At 43.4% G+C, this 17,888-nt stretch overlaps 1 protein-coding gene across 3 annotated transcripts in view; it reads right to left on the minus strand.

Annotated features, from left to right (window-relative positions):
• The window catches only part of GALNT7 (polypeptide N-acetylgalactosaminyltransferase 7), a 145,787-nt gene extending 128,523 nt beyond the window's left edge, over positions 1–17,264 (minus strand). For 2 of the 3 annotated variants that reach the window (XM_053216706.1, XM_027069048.2), the window contains exon 1: positions 17,037–17,261. In XM_053216706.1, the coding sequence (XP_053072681.1) occupies positions 17,037–17,162 (126 nt within the window). In that variant the 5' untranslated portion in view covers positions 17,163–17,261. Of the gene's footprint in view, positions 1–17,036 lie in introns of all 3 variants that reach the window. The other variant, XM_053216707.1, reaches the window with a different exon arrangement.
• Positions 17,265–17,888: the final 624 nt, after the last annotated feature.

Consider the following 17,888-nt stretch of genomic DNA (forward strand, 5'->3'; position numbering starts at 1 on the left):
TAAAAGAAAGGGCATAATTTTAACTTTTAAATGTTAATACGGAGAATAATCTCTAAGAAAATCCAGGAGTGGCTGAGTTGAATCAGCTGGGAGAAAAATTATTCTTCGCAACAGAGACAATAGGAACAAAGATAATAAAATTAAGAAAACAATGTATTTACTAAGCCTCATAATTAAACCCATGGCAGGGACTTGGATTTCTTAATACTTCTCCACTAAGCAGAAGTTTAAAAGCTTTGGAATGTTCAGCAACCACAGCTCGGAATTAAGTTGTAGACTCTGCTTGGGGGAAGAAAAAGGAAGAGACAGTGAAAATAAATAACTTCAGTAGTTGTTCTTCCAGTTTCGTTCTCCCTTAGATCACTTCTTTTGCTCCATTTAATTGGTAGGTTAGCCAGAAGCACCTAAAATTAAACAGCAAAACTTGGAATCAACCTGTTTTTTTCTTTTTGTTTTTAAAGGGGCAGGTGGGAGAACAATTTTGCAAACACAGTGCACACAACCAGGGAGGACCTGTAATTCTCAACTCGGGTCTTTCTTTCTTTCTTTCTTTTTTTTTTTTTTTCCTTTTTCCCTTACTGTCCTCTTCCTTTTGTCCTGTGACAAAAGTCACAGTCTAGGAGAGAAGACTCGTCCCTTTTGCACTTATAATTCAAAGTTGTGAATTCATAACAAATTCGTGTATTTTCCTTCTTTTAAACACTCTTGATGCTGTGTACAAAGTATTATGCTCATCCAAGAAGAGAAAGAAGGGGAAACAACTGTAAAATTGCTATTTAAATGCTCTCCTAGGAGCTCTGGTAACCTTAACCTGATGGAAACACAGGAAGAGTGCTGCGTCCACTTTACAGATGAGGGAAAGGAGGCTTGGAGAAGTCAAGCCATGAGGCCAAGCTCACTGAAGCTATTAACAGTATTTACAGCAGGAATTCAACTCGTATACAAGGAGATCAGCTTTTATTTTAAATCCACCAGCTTGAAGGAACTACATACCACACAGTGATTTTAAATATCAATATAATTTCCCCAAGACATTTAGTATTATGGGGATTAATATTCACAGTTAACAACCCAATGTGTTTTTTTTTTTTTAATATTTTTGAGAGAGAGAGAGAACTCGCGCATGAGCGGAGGAGGGGCAGAGAGAGGGAGACACAGAATCTGAAGCAGGCTCTAGGCTCTGAGCTGCCAACACAGAGCCCAACATGGGGCTCGAACCCACAAACCACGAGATCATGACCTGAGCCGAAATCGACGTTTAACCAACTGAGCCACTCAGGCACCACTCAACCCGACTGTTAAAAAAAAAAAAAAAAAAAAAGGTATGTGGTTTTAGATCCCCATCCTTCCTAATACACACTCCCAACACAAATGATTGTTCTAAACCATGTCCTTGTACTATATACATACAAAGCTCCTTTTAGATGGCACACCTTCTCTTCTTCCTACACCTTCACGCTCAAACGCTCCGCCCTTCCCTCAAGCTCTGGTAAGGAATACTATAATCAACTTGAATGTACCTTCCCTACAAATCTTTTATTATTAATTATGGACTTACTTAGGTTTTTCAAAATCTCAATGAGACAGTGGCAAGAAAATAACACTAAGATACCAGATTATTCCAAAACCATGAGATTGCTGAATTTCTCAAACCTAAACAGAGTTTAGCTCTCTTACTGGACTCACGTGCCCTATACATAACAGAAACTGTTACAGTTCACAAGACAGTAAAATCAAAGATGGGCAGGGGCTAAGGCTTACAAACAAGGAAATAAAAAATTTCCCCAGCAGCACAGATTTGACCTTCCCTACTTCCTGATAACTAGCCTAGAGTAGGAAATTCTACATTTAGTATTCCTGAGCGGTAGCTTGTGCTAAATAGCCAACACATTTTACTTCACTCCGTTGCCTGAGACAGGAAGCAATGTTGTATCATAAAAATCACACAAATGTAGTACCCGTATTCTTAGAAGATCAAGGAATTTTCTCAGTGAAGAAATTGTAGTAATCCAAATCCTAGAGGACATTAGCTTCCCCTCCCCAGAAGGAATTTTTCTGTTTTTCTTTCTGAGACCCATTCATCTTCACTCCTAGCAAGAAGTTAGGCATATAACAGACATTGTCCTTTCAAGATTCCAGGTGCCATTAAGTGCACCATTCACTCTTTAAACCTATTTAATGAAGTCAGGCACACTGCTACATGCTTTCACAGAACAGTCAAGAGAATGCAACCAACCTAAGTCTTCTCTGGGCAAGGCAAAGGTGATTTCCAAGTGATAACTGAAACAAAAACAACTAGGAGTATCAGTACTGGCCCATGAATTTAGGAAATAAGTAAATCAAATATATATCTAAATGGAAGGCACTAGAAATAAATCAGGAACCTGAGTTAATAACTGAGTTAAATTCACACTGAATTTTCTGATTTTTTTTTTACACCACTTAAACTCTGACAAATGGACCACCACTTACAGTCACCTGATGAGAGATGAAAGGAATGGAAAAAAGTAGATTGAAACTTCAACTTTCAAAATATTAACATTTCAAAGTATCGACATCACTATTCTAAGTTTTTTTCAGGAAAATGTTCCACCTAGTATTTTAAGTTTGATTTGATTTTCATCACTGCATATATGAGACTTTTTTTTTTTTTTTACTCGTTTTTTTGTTTTGTTTTATGTTGTTTTTGAGGGAGGAGGGGGGCGGGGAGGAGGAGGCAGAGAAAAAGGAAGACAGAAAACCCTAAGCAGCCCCGTTCTGTCAGCACAGAGCCCAACACAGGGCTGGAACTGGCAATCTGTGAGATCATGACCTGAGGCAAAATCAAGAATCTGATGCTTAACTGACTGAATCACCCAGGTGCCCCTATAAGGCAATTTTAAATTAAGTCCATGCTGACCAAAGGAAATCTGCCATCTTCTGACTGAAAGCAATCTCCTGCATGAAAACCAAAACTCTAATTTTTCTTCCATTCCTAGTCAATACTCAAAGAATGCAATAGCTTCTTAGAGCACTTTGTTAAAATGAGACACGTAAGAGAACGGCGGGCAGGGAATATAGGAATTACAGAAATAGCAAAAAGTTGTTTTTTTTTTTTTTAAGTTCATTATCTCTATTTGAGAAATGAGATTTTATTTTTTCATGAGTGCTGATTCACCGCAAGAGTTACAGGTATGATAAAGGACTGCGAAGGTTTAGTTATCTTTAATTAAAAAGATCTGGGTATATTCAGAAAATGTAACCAGTGTGTTAGAAAACTATGAGTAAGGTGCTGGCTTCATCATTCAGAAGCAGCATGCTGTGTGCCCAAATGGCAGGCGTGGTTTTTCTAGCTACCTCAAGGTCAATAAACTATATGGCTGACCTTTAAAACCTTGAAGGAATCATACTCATATTAGGCACCCACGGGGACCCAAAGAAATGGACCAATTGCTCAACAAATGCCTCATAATCAGCAAAAGGAATCATATGTCCCAAGGGAGAAAAAAAAATAGATTTCCGTTAATTTCATGAAGAACTGAAAGAAAATACTAGGGGAGTTATCGCAATTCACTAGAAAATACTGACTACACAGATTGCCTTTATTGTTACCTTAAGTTTCTGATTTTCTACATTAAAAATCTATTCCTTAATTGCCACTAACAATTTCCTTTGAGCTACTCTTTATTCATTTCACCAGCCCTTCTAAGTCATAAATCATTGCACAAGATATATTTGCTCTTAAACATAAGCACCTGTTATTTAAGCTAAAGAAGTAGATGCAAATGAGTACATGTTTCAAACCACTCACTGTATCTTGAGGAAGTGAATTTTGCCAACACTGAACAAAGATTTTAACATTTACTTTTCTCTTAGTGTTACCAGGTAATTGAGCAGAGGTCAAGGATGATAACTGCCGCTTATGAAACATGATCGTACCACGGTGGAACTATTTATTACACTCTCTGGCTGAGATGGTCTTTGGTTTAGTCACAGGTGTAGGCTGCTCAGGCAAGAGTGGCTGGCACTCTTCCTGGGGTAGTAATTCATGGAGAGTAAAATGAAGCCACGTTCATTAAAACCTTGCTCAGATTTCAAAGAGGACGCTGAAAAAAATAATGAGAAGACCCATGTAGTATAGACGTGTTTTGACCCATACTTGAGATGATGCCAGTTTTTAGGAAAGAGCATGATCTGGGAAAAGGTGTGGTATTTTGGGCGCTATTATCTTTGCAGGCTTGATATCACTCTTCAAAACTTTCAGTTAATAACTATGATCACATGTACTCTACATTTATGTATTCATTCATTGTGGAAAAAATGTATTTATCTCACCTTCTGCTGGCCAAGTCAACGGCTTTGGAAATTTGCACAAAGATTCTAAAAACTAGCTTTCAATGCTTGTTTTCCAGGCAAATGAACTTTATTTATCACAAGCTAGAGCTCTGCTCTCAGTTACTGAGAGCTCTGCTCGGCTGGATATCATCTAAGCCCGGAAGATGCTCCCTGCTATCAGTTTGGGGCCCACCGTGGTCAGCTCCAGGCCTCGTCCCCAAACCCTCCAGGCCATGCAGATGTTGTACTCTACATTTGTTTTAAAACAGAAGAAACAAGGTTAAAACCATGTGCCATGGTTTGGAATCTAAATGTTAACTATGATAAAAAGAGTAAGAGTTATCCTAATTTCATACAGAAAATGTATTTCTTTAAAATACCAAGGCATTTGGAAATCACGCTATTTTAGCACATTTTTAGAAGACAGAATTTCAGAAAACTATTTGTGAGAAGTATCTTTCTCTTTGCCACCCACCAAGGTCTCCCTGAACTGTAAGCAAATTTAATTGACCACCACAATGGCAACACTCTTCCCCAACCTTCTTTTACAAACACTGGACTTCAACTTTCCTGAGACCACCACAGAGAACAACAGTAAATGAAACTGCATGCCTATATTTCCCCATTCCACCAATCCTTTGCTTAAATGTTAAAATATAATTATGTATTTTAAATAATCAAAATTTCCAATTTTGACAGTGATCTTCTAGTTTAAAAAAACCAAACACTCAACAATAGTAAAAAAAACCCTGCATGTGTAATGTAGTAAGATTTCAGTCATTTCCATTCCATTACTCTAAAAAGCACTTTGTAGTCATTTATTCCGTACCATAATTGAGAGCTTATTTGCCAAAAATCTAATGGATTTTTTATTCATTTTAAATCACCCTGGCAAGAGTTAGCACTCTTTTGAACAGGAGGTTTTAAATGCTTTCTTTCAAAAGAAAGGATGTAAAACCCTGCAAACAGACTGTAAAGGTAACAAATACTGACTTACATAGGAGATACCTTACTGTATTAAAGATTAAAAGACTAATCCTGTCGGATTAAATTTTAAGAAGGGTAATGATCAAATTGTCTACTAAGAACTGCATAGCCTGGGTAGTGTATGTAAGTGATGAATCACTAAATTCTACACCTGAAACCAATTTTACCATATATGTTAACTAGAATTTAAATTAATACTTGAAAAAAAAAAACAAAAACAAGAATCGCATAGCAAAATATTCAATTGCCAGAGAGGTTTGGATGGAAGTCCTCCCAAGTAAGCATAATTAAAACCTATACTTAATAAGCCAACTATTTTAGAAAATGGCTTAAGACCAGTTTTGAAATGGCTAAAGTGAACCTTTGATTGCATAGGTACATGGGCTGTTATCGACAAAAAAAACTCCAGTTGGTACAATATATTGCATGGTAAATTTTTCAAAGCAAACATCTCCCATCACAGATATGTACCAGAGCTGCATTTAACAATCAAGCAAATAAAAAATTCTTAACTGATATAGCCCTTACTAGATTTTTCCTGAGTCATTTTTGAAATGTTTACACAACTGACTAATAAACTATATGTCTCAAGAGAAATGGAACCCACAGATCATGCTTCTTCCCAGTTTTCTGCATCTGAACATCTTTATCCAGATATCCTTGATATAATCTGGCAAAACGACACTTACATGACTCACTTTAGTATACTGATCATTTTTGGTTTTTGCAAGGGTTTTAAGAGAACTATTTTTCCAATAACAGATGCTAATAAAATGTATATGAAATATTTACTTTAAATTCAACAGAATAAAATTTAAAATGCAGTAGTAAGTGCTGACAAAGAACCCCTACAGCACTTCAAATATCATGACTTAAGGACTTTTTTTTAGAATATAAATTGGGTATTGTTCTATTTTTTTTCCTATTTAGCCTTCTAAAAAAATTATCAAAAAAGAAATTCTCAGAAGCATAAAGATACTGTAATGATATTACTTCAACAAGTGTTAATTCTTAAAATTCTATGAAACTGTTCAAAAGTGTCTCTTACACTACATTATGAACCTGGGACTACTGTTTCACTTCAATAGCTAGACTCAATGGGTTAGTTTGATATCAAGGGTTCTAGCTGGAGGAGTTAGGCATTCATACAGTTGTAAAAGCTATTTGTAAACCTTGCTCACATCAAAAAGAGTATCTTATCAACCTTATCAACCAGTGTGTGTGTGTGTGTGTGTGTGTGTGTGTGTGTGTGTGTGTGATGTTTCTATTAAAAAGAAAATCAAGTCAAAGGATAATTATAGACAATCTAAAAAATAAAAATCATGGCACACCCACCTTCTCATAAGAGTGATTGAAAAAAAGCTTTGGCAATTTCTCAGTTAATGTCTCCTTAAGGCTTACTCTTTAACATTACCAGTGAACATGTAGTAGCAATTTTTTCTTTTTAATGTTTATTTATTTCTGAGACAGCGAGAGACAGAACAGGAGTAGGGGAGGGGCAGAGAGAGAGGGAGACACAGAATCAGAAGCAGGCTCCAGGCTCTGAGCTGTCAGCACAGAGCCTGACACGGGGTTCGAACTCACAAACTGTGAGATCATGACCTGAGCCAAACTCGGTCGCCCAACCGACGGAGACACCTAGGTGCCCCCAAAGCAGTTTTTGAAGTACTTCAATACTGAAGTGCTAATGAATATTGTAAAATATTTTATAAAGGTAAGAACTACAAATGCTAAAATTATGTTTAAGCCAGATAATCATGAAGCATGTAAGTTTACTATTGAAGAAAAGTAGCGTACCTCTTGAGGCCCAAATGTATTCTTAAACCCAGGGACTCAATAAAAGATTAAAAAATGATTTGGTCATTTATTTTATTCTCCTACAGAACTGCTCCCAACAGTATGTGATTTAATTTTAATTCACCCATTTTAAAATATCCTTGGTAATAACAAATTCCAATTGCTTTGCTTGGAAGCCTATTAGCAGACTAGTTGGTATTGATATAATACTGCAGTTAATTGTACCTTCTAGATTTGGGAAAGCAAGCTGCTCCGCAGCAATTCTATAAACCTAATTAGATAATGCAAAGTTAATTTTTTTTTCCTCAAGTTTCAGCGTACTAGTTCTTATAGTCGGTGACCTGAATCAGGTCTCCCTGTTGGCATGTTTAAATGCTTCTCGGGAGTAACGCTTTAAAATGCTACCAAGCCCAGAAGGGAATTTATAATGGAGCAGAAATGAGAACATTTCTCATTTTGAAATATTCAGGATTCTTAGCAAATGAGGCAACTGAAAGCTAGTCCTTCCCCTCCAAAGCAGCCTTAAGCCCTGGGTAACCGCAGCACACGTTACTGAACTGAAATTGCACTGCTTTCAGGATCACAGGACTGAACTAGAGTTAAACAGTAGACCTCACTGTAAAAAACAAATATTACCTGAAGTGCTGAGCAGGGAATTTGCTATTTGTTTTTTCCCTTTAGTTATACATCAGGCAAATTAACGTATGAACAACTAAAAACCACTTAATATTCCATGGATAAAGTTTCTTTTCCAACTTTAAATATTAAAATGCTGTTCTGGGGGCGCCTGGGTGGCTCAGTCGGTTAAACGTCTGACTTCAGCTCAGGTCACGATCTCGAGGTCCGGGAGTTCGAGCCCTGCGTCGGGCTCTGGGCTGATGGCTCAGAGCCTGGTGCCTGCTTCCGATTCTGTGTCTCCCTCTCTCTCTGCCCCTCCCCCGTTCATGCTCTCTCTCTGTCTCAAAAATAAATAAAACGTTAAAAAAAAAATTTTAAATGCTGTTCTGGTCACAGCTGTTTAGAAGTTACTGGATTCCAGACCAGAAAGGTGCAAAAAATGCCTGCTATGAATTACGATCATTTTAATATAATGTGTACAGAAGTATATATTACCACAACCACATGATTATGCTTTAGCTTAAAATATATATGTACAGATGCGTCTAAGTACACACACAGTGCAGGAGGGGTGTAGAGAGGCACCTAATTAAGGCAGAGCAGATATAATCCAAAATGTCTCAAGTTCCTCTTTGATAGTTAAGGTCTCAAAAAAAAAAAAAGACAAAAAACAAAAACAAAACGTTTTTCCCTTCTTTTTGTGTTTTTCCTCTAGTGAAGGTGATTATTCATGAGACACTCGAACTTGTTTTCCTTCTGAACCAGTTTTCCTGGGTCGTCGTGTAAGAGGCCAGTGCAGCCCCTCCCTAGACCCCAGGACTACGTACAGGTTAGTTTAGCAGGCAGGTGAAGGAGCTTCCACAGCCACTTACGGCATCCTCAACTGTGATCAATTCTCGCCCAAATGTTGCGATATTTGAAATTGCTGATGGTCCTGTCCTTAAGTTATCTTTGCCCAATGTTTTCTACAGGGCAATATTCTCTAAATCATTCTAGTTCAGCCTATGCCTCCTTTCATCCCTCCCTCTCCCAGGACCTGAAGGAAGGCATGTTCCAGGTTTCTTTTTTCCTACCCATGTTTTTCTCCTCTAGCCGTGCATATGCCCTTCATTTACCGATCTAGTCCTCAGGCTTCAGACGTATTCCTACCACTGATCTGCATACTTTGCATCCAGTCCTGATCCTATTCTGAGCTCCGTCTACCTGGTAGACACCGCCTACAAAATATGACGTGCCCCTCCCCCCTAAAAATACTACATGCCCAAACCAAACCAAAGTTTTGTGTTATAGCCTCCAAATCGACACAGCCTCTAGACCAGCACTTCTCAAAATATGATCCCTGGACCAGCAATGGCAGAACTAGATACAAATTCAGATTCTCTGCCCTACCTCAGGCCTATTGATTCTGGGCAGGAGGCAAATACTTTAACACACCCTATAGGTGAGGTGAGGCCTACTGAAATTTGAAAAACCCTGCTTTAGACAGTTCTATTCCTTAAAGGCATCAGCATCCTCCCCTTCTAGGTCCATCCAAAGGTTCCTCCTCCCACCAGCTAAGTCTACTTTTATAATCTCTCTCCTTAGATTCACTGTCTTGTTCCCTCTCCTATCTTAGGCTTCATCATGTCCTATGAAACATTTCTCTCCTCACTGAAATTCAGCCTGTACCGTTTCCAGATTATCCCCCAAAGCCCAGCTCTGGCCATTCACAGTGTTTAGTCTTCCAGGGTTCAGATTCTGTTGGTTTTTCTAGGGTTCTCTCTCCCATTCTTCCACACCCGAATCCCATCTTCCAGCCACACACTCCCCAGGATTTGCTTCAATCTTTCATGCCTTTGTACATACCATTCCTCTGGCCTCACACACTTGTCCCTCCAACATGCCCTTTCTAGGGGTCTGACTGCATCCAGTCTTACGGGCTAGATGCGGCCTTCTCTGTGATCCCACAGAACCCAGTGGACTTAGCTAACACAGTTCTTGCCTCACCACTGCAACCTGTTGCCCAAAAAGTCATTACTCGTTTTGTTTATCTAGGACCACACAGTGAGTGAGAGGGCCATACAATTTATCACTCAATCCAAGGCCCTGCTTACATCTGCAAGCTTATCAAGTACTGTACTCCCTTTAAACTCACCATGCCAACCTTAGGGGCTTTGCACTTCCTGTTCCGTCTGCTTAGGACGTTCTTCCCTCAGAATTACATTAGAGACTTATTCTTTGGGCCTCTGCTCAGCCACTGCCTCCTGACCTTCCCTTCATGATCCCCATGCCCCTTTCTCCTTCATGTTATCCTGTATTGTCTTCAGTGTTTCTATTTGAAATTACCTCCCTACTGTCTTTATGTCCCCTTTTCAATGTAGTACACTTTAAGTGAGTCTAGTTTGTTAAAATCTGCGGTGTTTGGTCAGAGAGCATCACTCTGAGGTCCAAAAATGGGAGATTGAATCTGGCTCTACCACTTACTAAGGAAGTGACCTCAGGCAAAGAGCTCACCTCTCTAACTCAGAGGTCTCCTCCATAAAGTGATGATGACATCAGACTTGCATTAGAGGGCTGTTGTTACAATTAAACAATACAGGTAGAATGCTTACCTGGCACAAAGGATTCAAGGTATGTTATCTATTATCACTGCTATTATTACTTGCTGCTCAATGGTATCTCCAATGCCTCGAGCAATACATGGTACTTAGTAGATAAGCAATAAATATTTGAAATACTTGAGTTGGTAAGTAAATGGATGTCACCACCCCCTCAACTCCAAGCTTTCCAAAAAGCTCCTCAAAGTGCTGAATTAATGACACCCCAACCCTGTTCCTTGGCCTACCTTCAAAATGTGGCCCGAACTTACTTTCCCGATCTTACCTTCCATCGCTTTTCTCCAATAAAAACCAGACTTTTCTTCTGGTCTCACCATTTTCTTTCAGTATACAATGTTCTTCCCTGCGTCTCTCCCCCAAATCCCACCGCCACCCAGGTCTAGCCCAACGCCATGCTCCTGCTTCTTGCCTCTGAACACCCGCCTCCCACAACCGTGCGAGAACTTCCTTTTTATGACTGTTACATATTCACACAGATGAGCTCACTTATGAGAAGAGCTCTGAGTCTGTGTCCTTTTGTCATTTCTCCATCTCCACTGCCCAGCCCAGTGCCTTGTGGAAAGCCCTCAACACGTTATTTTGAGCAAATGGATGGTTGGAAGTTGCGAGCCTCTGTAAAAAGGCTTATAGATTAGCCAGCCTTATATATCAAAAGAAAACTGCAATTATTACACCTACTGTGTGGTTATCGGGTCAAGACCTGAGGAGCATCTTTATTAGGTCAATACATTTTACCCTCTCCACTGTACCGTATAGCATCTCTAATGTCTAGAGCCACGGATGGCATTTAGGAAACAATAAATACGTGACATCTCCTAGGGGCGCCTGGGCGGCTCAGTCGGTTAAGCCTCCAACTTCAGCTCAGGTCATGATCTCACAGTTGGTGGGTTCGGGCCCCGCGTCAGGCACTGTGCTGACAGCTCAGAGCCGGGAGCCTACTACAAGTTCTGTGTCTCCCTCTCTGTCCCTCTCCCTCTCATGCTCTGTCTCTCAATAAATAAATAAATGCTAAAAAATAAAAATAAAAAAATACATGTATCCTAATTCTTAAAGGATTCTGTCCACATCGTTAATACGTATTTCACCCTCTCGCCCATCCCCCTCTTCCACCATACAAAATCCAACTATAAAATCATTCCTTCCATAGACTCAAGCTATGTCCTTTTTATCCTAGAAACTCTAAATTCTTAATTTAACCACTTCTCTCCTTCTGCCAGATTGTACATTCATTCTTCAGGGATGAAAAGTCAGAATTCAAAACACGAACAAAGACAATGATCTAGGTGGAAGTCAAGTAATCACAATCATTTTCCTCCATTCAAGAGCCACTCAAATCTTGCTGTTCTAACTCGAGTTAGAATTTACAAATATTCTGTTTACAAATGGTCCGAGCTCACAATTCTGATTTTTCACGTTGCATTATTTTCTTTCTCCTTCTGTCTCCAATTTGCGATTGCTGATCTAACACAGCTTATATTAAAACCAAATCATAGCCTACAGCTTATCTCCCATTCCATGCAGCCAGTCTCAGTCACAAAATAGTTATCCAAATTCAACCGCTATTTAACAGTTTTCATTCTTCCCTTTCTAATAATTGTGCACTCCCTGGATGACTATTCTCCACCCTCTCCACCTACTGATCTGGCTATTAACAAAACATATTCTGTGACAACCCTCTTAGTGTTTCCTTATATTGCTACTGGATTAAGGAAGAAAGGAAAGAAACCGGGCTGTGAGAGTACCGCACCTTTTTCTTTAACTAGAATGAGATCCCTTTACAGCAGAGACTTTTATTTGAGGTATTCTTGGTATTCTCCAATGGGGTCTTCCTGGAAGGGAGGTGAAGACTGTGGTAGTTAACAGGATTGATGCCTGACCTTTGACCACTGGGTGGGCAACACTTCCACAAAATCCACAGATTTAGAATTCTTAGGAATCTGTGCATTTCTAGGATGCCCAGACCTAAAGGGGGAGACATAAATGAATGCTTCAGCACCTTGGTAGATGGGGGAGATACTCATGGAATGAGCTACCCCAAGAAACATAAATCCTGCCTTCAAGGGTCTCGTCAGTGGTTCGCAGGGATATGTGAATGCTTCTGATTCTCCACACAGAAGAAAGCACATGTACATAAAAGTCTGCATTAATTTCAGGAGATCTATAAACCTCAGATTTCTTGGTCTTGGCAATGTGGGAGTTTTCATTGCAGGTGTGGAGGCAGGACAGCAAAACAGAACAAAAACCAATTCTGAGGCATTTCCACTGGGGAAGTGAGACAACAGTGACCACTTAAGACGCTACACTTCTCCTAAGTGATAGCTCCATTCCTAATAACATAAATGGAGCTTTCATTTGGAATAAAATCTTAAGGTCAAGGGCACTCTTTCAGGTTGCAACAAATCACCATGGAGATAAAGGGTCAGGTAAGGTAGAACTTGACTGTGACTGGGTAATCAATTCAGTCACTCCTCCTCATTCAAGCAATACTCCTTTCAAAGGGTCTTAGCTTGCTTATCACCTAAAACCTCTCAGCCCAGGGATGATTCCTGAATTAGCCCCACTATGCAGTACATAGAATCATCAGTACACCTGCAGCTTCTCATCAGCACCGAATTTGCTATAACCAAACCACTGAAGATCTCTCAATATTTCCATTACAGACCTTTACTGTCAGAGGCTTAGGATTCAACGTGAAACACTCCCGGCTAAAACCTGGGATATGGGGTCTGGAGATACTATAATTTAATTAAAGGAATGCTCTGCACTTTGCAAGGACTAAACAGATGGCCTTAATAAATGCTGACCTGAAACTATCCAGAAGACAAAGCCTAAAAAAAGCAAGCCTTCCCATCACCATAAAATATAACAAAAATGTACGAGTGCTTGTCCTCAGAACTTTCAGTGTAGCAAGTAATCCATCATCCTAAACCTCCTGACACCTTCTCCTCCCCTCCCACAACCAATCACCGAGTCCTGACACCTTTGCATCTTTAATAGTTCTTGAATCAATTCTCTACTTCCACTGTCACCCGGCCAAGCCAAGCAATATCATGTCCCACCTGAACTATTATAACCTCCAACAGGACTCCTACTATCTGCTTTGGCTGTAAATCAATTCCTACTTCCTGCAGGCAGCCAAAATGATCTTTCCAAAACACAAATCTGATCACATCTCCCCTACTTAAAAATCCTTCAATCACTTCCTGTGGCTCTCAAGGCCTAATCTTTAGCATGTCTACAAGACCCATACTACCTTTGCATCCTCACTCCACCTCTCCCTCTTACTCTCTGTGTTCTAATGATATTGGTCTTTTTCCAGTCCCTCAGTTCACCATACTTTCTCCTACCTCAGGATCTTTGCACATACTTCTCCCTCTCAGGAATGCCCTCCTCGCACATCAGACCAACAACTATCTGTTCAAATCTTCAGATTTCAACTCAAAAGTCATTTCTTCAGGTAAGACTTTTATGATCAAGTTCCTGTTTTCTTCTCCCCTATGGCTTTTCTTCACAGCATGTAGTATTAATTTTTATTTGCAGATTTGTGTAGCCTTATTAATGTGTTTTTTATTTCCCCACAAAGCTGTAAAATCTAGGAGCTTGGGGTAAGGCATATTTCCTCAACAACTAGCATTACTACATAGTAGGCACTCAAAAATGTTAAATAAATCAAGTCAAACACAACAGGGTACAATTTGAACAGTAAGATTACCTTTCACGTCATTCACCTCAGAGAAACGGCAAAAGGCCTAGAGATAGGAAGGAAATAAGAAATGTGTTTCTCCAGGCACATGGGTGGCTCAGTCGGTGGAGAGACTGACGTCAGCTCAGGTCATGATCTCACCATCCGTGAGTTTGCGCCCTGCGTCGGGCTCTGTGCCGACAGCTCAGAGCCTGGAACAGAGCCTGGAGCCTGCTTCACATTCTGTGTCTCTCTCTCTCTGCACCTCTTGCCCACTCACAGTCTCTCAAAAGTAAATAAACAGTAAAACATATATATATATATTAAAAAACAAAACAAAACAAAAAGAAATGGGTCTCTCATCCTGACCATGGGTAATATGTTTTGCAATAATGACCTCATCCGCTGGACAGATATAAAGAAGTAGTCCAGGTTGAAAAAGAAAAGAAAAAAAAAAAAAAAAAGAAAAAGACCAGGTTGCTACAGACTTTGTTGCTTAGAACATTGAAAGTACAAGACAAAAAGTGGCACAGGGTGGAGCCATGAGAACAAGCTTGCCAGAGTAGAGGCAGAACCTTTATTTGGTAGATTGCTCTAGCCTATTTCAAGCCATTTACAGGGATTTATAGGGATCCAAAAAGCCCACATGTGGATCAGCATTAAAGGAGAGGCAGGTGTCTCACAGTGGGTGGAGATGTCTGCAATCATAATCAAAGGAAAAGAAACAGAAGGGGGAAGGGAGGGAGTCAAAATCTGAGTACTTGTCAGAATCTTCCCCAAAAGCAACGTTCTTCTAGAGCTAGATCTCAGAAGTTCTTAGGACAGTTCTTAGTAAAAGGAGGCAAAAGTCCCTTGTTTATGCTCTTAATGATTTATAAGCTATGCCTTAAATTGCTTAGTTAACGTTTGTCTGTAAAATTAATAAAATGGTTTGGCTTTCCTGATACGTGATCATTCTTTTCAACATTACTTACATTTAAAAGTCTTAATAAGCTAGCTTCGGTCTTTGGCAAATGGAAGAAATTACGATGGACCCAATGACAAACTATCGAGAAAGTTGGACCAAAAATCAGGTATCACCACCTGCTACTGAGCGATTAGCATCGTGGCTGGGCACTTATTATATATCCACTATAATAAGGTATTTCAAAAAAGAGAGGCTTTGGTACAGATCCTCCACCGCCTCTTTAAAAGACTTGTCATTTGAACTGCAAGACATTCTGAATATGGCAAGTTTTGTCAAACTGTCCTCAGTTTCTCTCCCAGAAAATGGGGCTTTAGCCTTTCCAGCTCTCTGGAAAAAAAGCCCATTTGATGACTTAAATTACTCTCCATTGCAATATTGTTATCTTTCATCATTTTGAAAGCAAAATCAAAGAGAGGTCACCATCGGTCCATGAGATCCGAGAGGCTTGAAACCATAAAGACAATGAAGAGGGAAACTTGGTACTTTGCATTATCATTAACTTAGATGGTACAGATAGGAATCCACTCTAGATACCATAAAGAGATTCCACAGCAGTGAAGTCTAAAAAATACTAAAACTTAAAAGGGTAGATCTAATTTCATCATATAGGGTGAAACTGATACGGAAATCTCTTCCTAGCATTCTTATTCTTGAAAGAGAGCCTTCTCACCCAACTTTCTGATGCTGTTAGTGCTAAGTTAATAAAGGAGATCACACAGACCCAAGTAGGTACTATTTACTACAGAGCACAACTCCTCCCAAGGCCCTTGGGCCGCTTCAGTGGTCCTGAACTCTTCACTTCACGCCCTGTCTCACCCCGCCAAGGGCAGCTGGCCCAGGGGGCTCTCCGGGCTCCGGGATGAGGAAGGGGAGGGGTGCGACGGGTTCTCTTCTGGGAGCGGATCAGGCCGGGGGCCGAGGCCGGTACGCAGCCAACCAGCTGGGTCGGCGAAGCCGCAGTCGCCGCGGCCCCTTCCCGGCGCGGCTCGCGGTAACTAACGTTCCGAGGCGCCTGACTAAACCCTCAAATGCAAGGGAGTGTCAAAGCTAACACTCGCGCCTTGGGCGGCAGACAAATGCGTCCCAGCGGAGAAGCCGGGAGCTTCGCGCCGCGGCGCCCCTCGGCGTCGGGCTGGGCGAGCAGGCAGCCAACGCCAAGCGGCGGGGCGCCGGCACAAGTTAGTTTTCCGGCCCGAGCAGCCCTGCCACCGCCCGGGAAGAGGAACCGGCCCCACGTCCCGCGGACAGAGCCGCCGGGAGCGAGCGAGCGGGAGGGCGACGCCGCTCGGGAAGAAGGGACTTCCCCCGCGCGGCGTGGACCGCGGTGGAGGGGCCCCCGAGCCGGAGGGGACGCCCCTCAGCCACCCGGGGCCAACCGTCCCTCCCCTCGCCGGGAAAGCGAGAGGAAGGGCCGGTCCAGGGCGAGGCCTCCGCCGCACATCCCACCCCGTCTCCCCGCGACCGGAGTTGGGAGGGGGAGGCGGCGCTCTCCGTACGAGCCGGAGGCGGGGCGCCATCTCCCTCCCACTCCCGGCAGGCAGGCGGGCCGGGGGAGCCCGGGGCTGCGAGCATCCCGGACGGGCGGTGGCGGGAGGGGAGACTACACCGAGGGGCCTGGTCCCGAACGGCGGTGATGGTAGCGGCAGCATCTCTCCTCCTTCGGGCCTGCACGCGCCACAGGCCGCAGCCTGGACCAACCCGGCGTCCCCCGGCCGCGACCGCGGCGGTCCCCGCACTGAGGAGTCTGGGGTCGGGGGTCGGGCGGCCGCGGCCCCCGCTCACCTCCCGCTCCGCCCCGCAGTCCCGGCGTGGAGCGCGGCCGCGGCCAGCGGAGCCCCGGGGCGGGGAAGCGCGGGAGGAAGGGGCGGCGAGGGGGCGGGCCGGCGGCTGGTAGCGGGGGACCCGGTGCGCGGGTCTCGGCGCCCCAGATCGGCCCGCGCTGCGCCAGCACCACCTGCGGAGCTGCAGCGCAACGCCGCGCCCCGACCCTGCCGCCCCTGCTCCCGCCACGCGCGCGCGCAAACAAAACAAGTTGCAGGTCGCCGCCGCCGGAGGGGGCGGGCGGGTCACTCACCCTCATCCTGCTCAGCGGGCTTGGGTCGTCCGGCCGCGGGGACAGGGAAGACCAGAGGACTACTAGCCCCAGGAAGCTTCCCACCACCAGTAAACTGCGTAAGATGAACCCAATCTTCAGCCTCATCTTCCTCCGCCGGCGAGAGACACAGAGCCCGGCGCAGCCGCCGCCACAGCTCTCCCCTCCCTCCTTCCCCCTCCTCCGGCTCTCCACCTCCTCCCTCCCCCACCCCTACCGCTTCGGCTGCCGCCCTCTCCGCTGCCTGCCCTTTCCAGCTCCAGATCCGGAACTCCCCTTGGCTCTACCTTCCCCCGGGCTCTTCCCTCCGCCCCCTCCCCGCGGCTCGCCGGCTCGGACCGCGCTCCGCCGCCGGCGCTCCCCCCGCCTCCCTCCGGCGGCCTCCGCAGAGCTCCAACCGACCCTTGTGCCTCGCTCCTTGCTCTTCGAAGCTTGCTTTCTGTGTACCTACCCCCTTCCCGGTCCGCAGTCCCCTTCTTCTCTCACCACTGTGCCCAAGAACCCCCTTCACAATTCCCTGTTACCCTAGAACTAACTTACACTTTCCCCAGGTCTGGTCCTTAGCCTTTGCCCCACTGCTCAGCTCTTAAAGCTTCCAGATTCCCAAACTTTTGGTTTAATTATGGGCCATAACTCTGTCCTTACCACCCGTGCCCTCCAGGATCCCCCACCCCGCCGCCACCCACCCCTCTACGCCCAGAGGACAGGGAGCCGCTCTCGGCTGCCCCTCCTTTTCTTACACCCACTACCCGGGGACCCCAGCCGCAAGGCTTGCAGGAAGCAAACCAGGAAGTCAGGGCTACCGCTGCCGCAGCAGCAGCTCCACGTGGCTGA

This window comes from Acinonyx jubatus, chromosome B1, assembly GCF_027475565.1.
Source record: "Acinonyx jubatus isolate Ajub_Pintada_27869175 chromosome B1, VMU_Ajub_asm_v1.0, whole genome shotgun sequence".
NCBI classification, from domain to species: Eukaryota; Metazoa; Chordata; class Mammalia; order Carnivora; family Felidae; genus Acinonyx; species Acinonyx jubatus.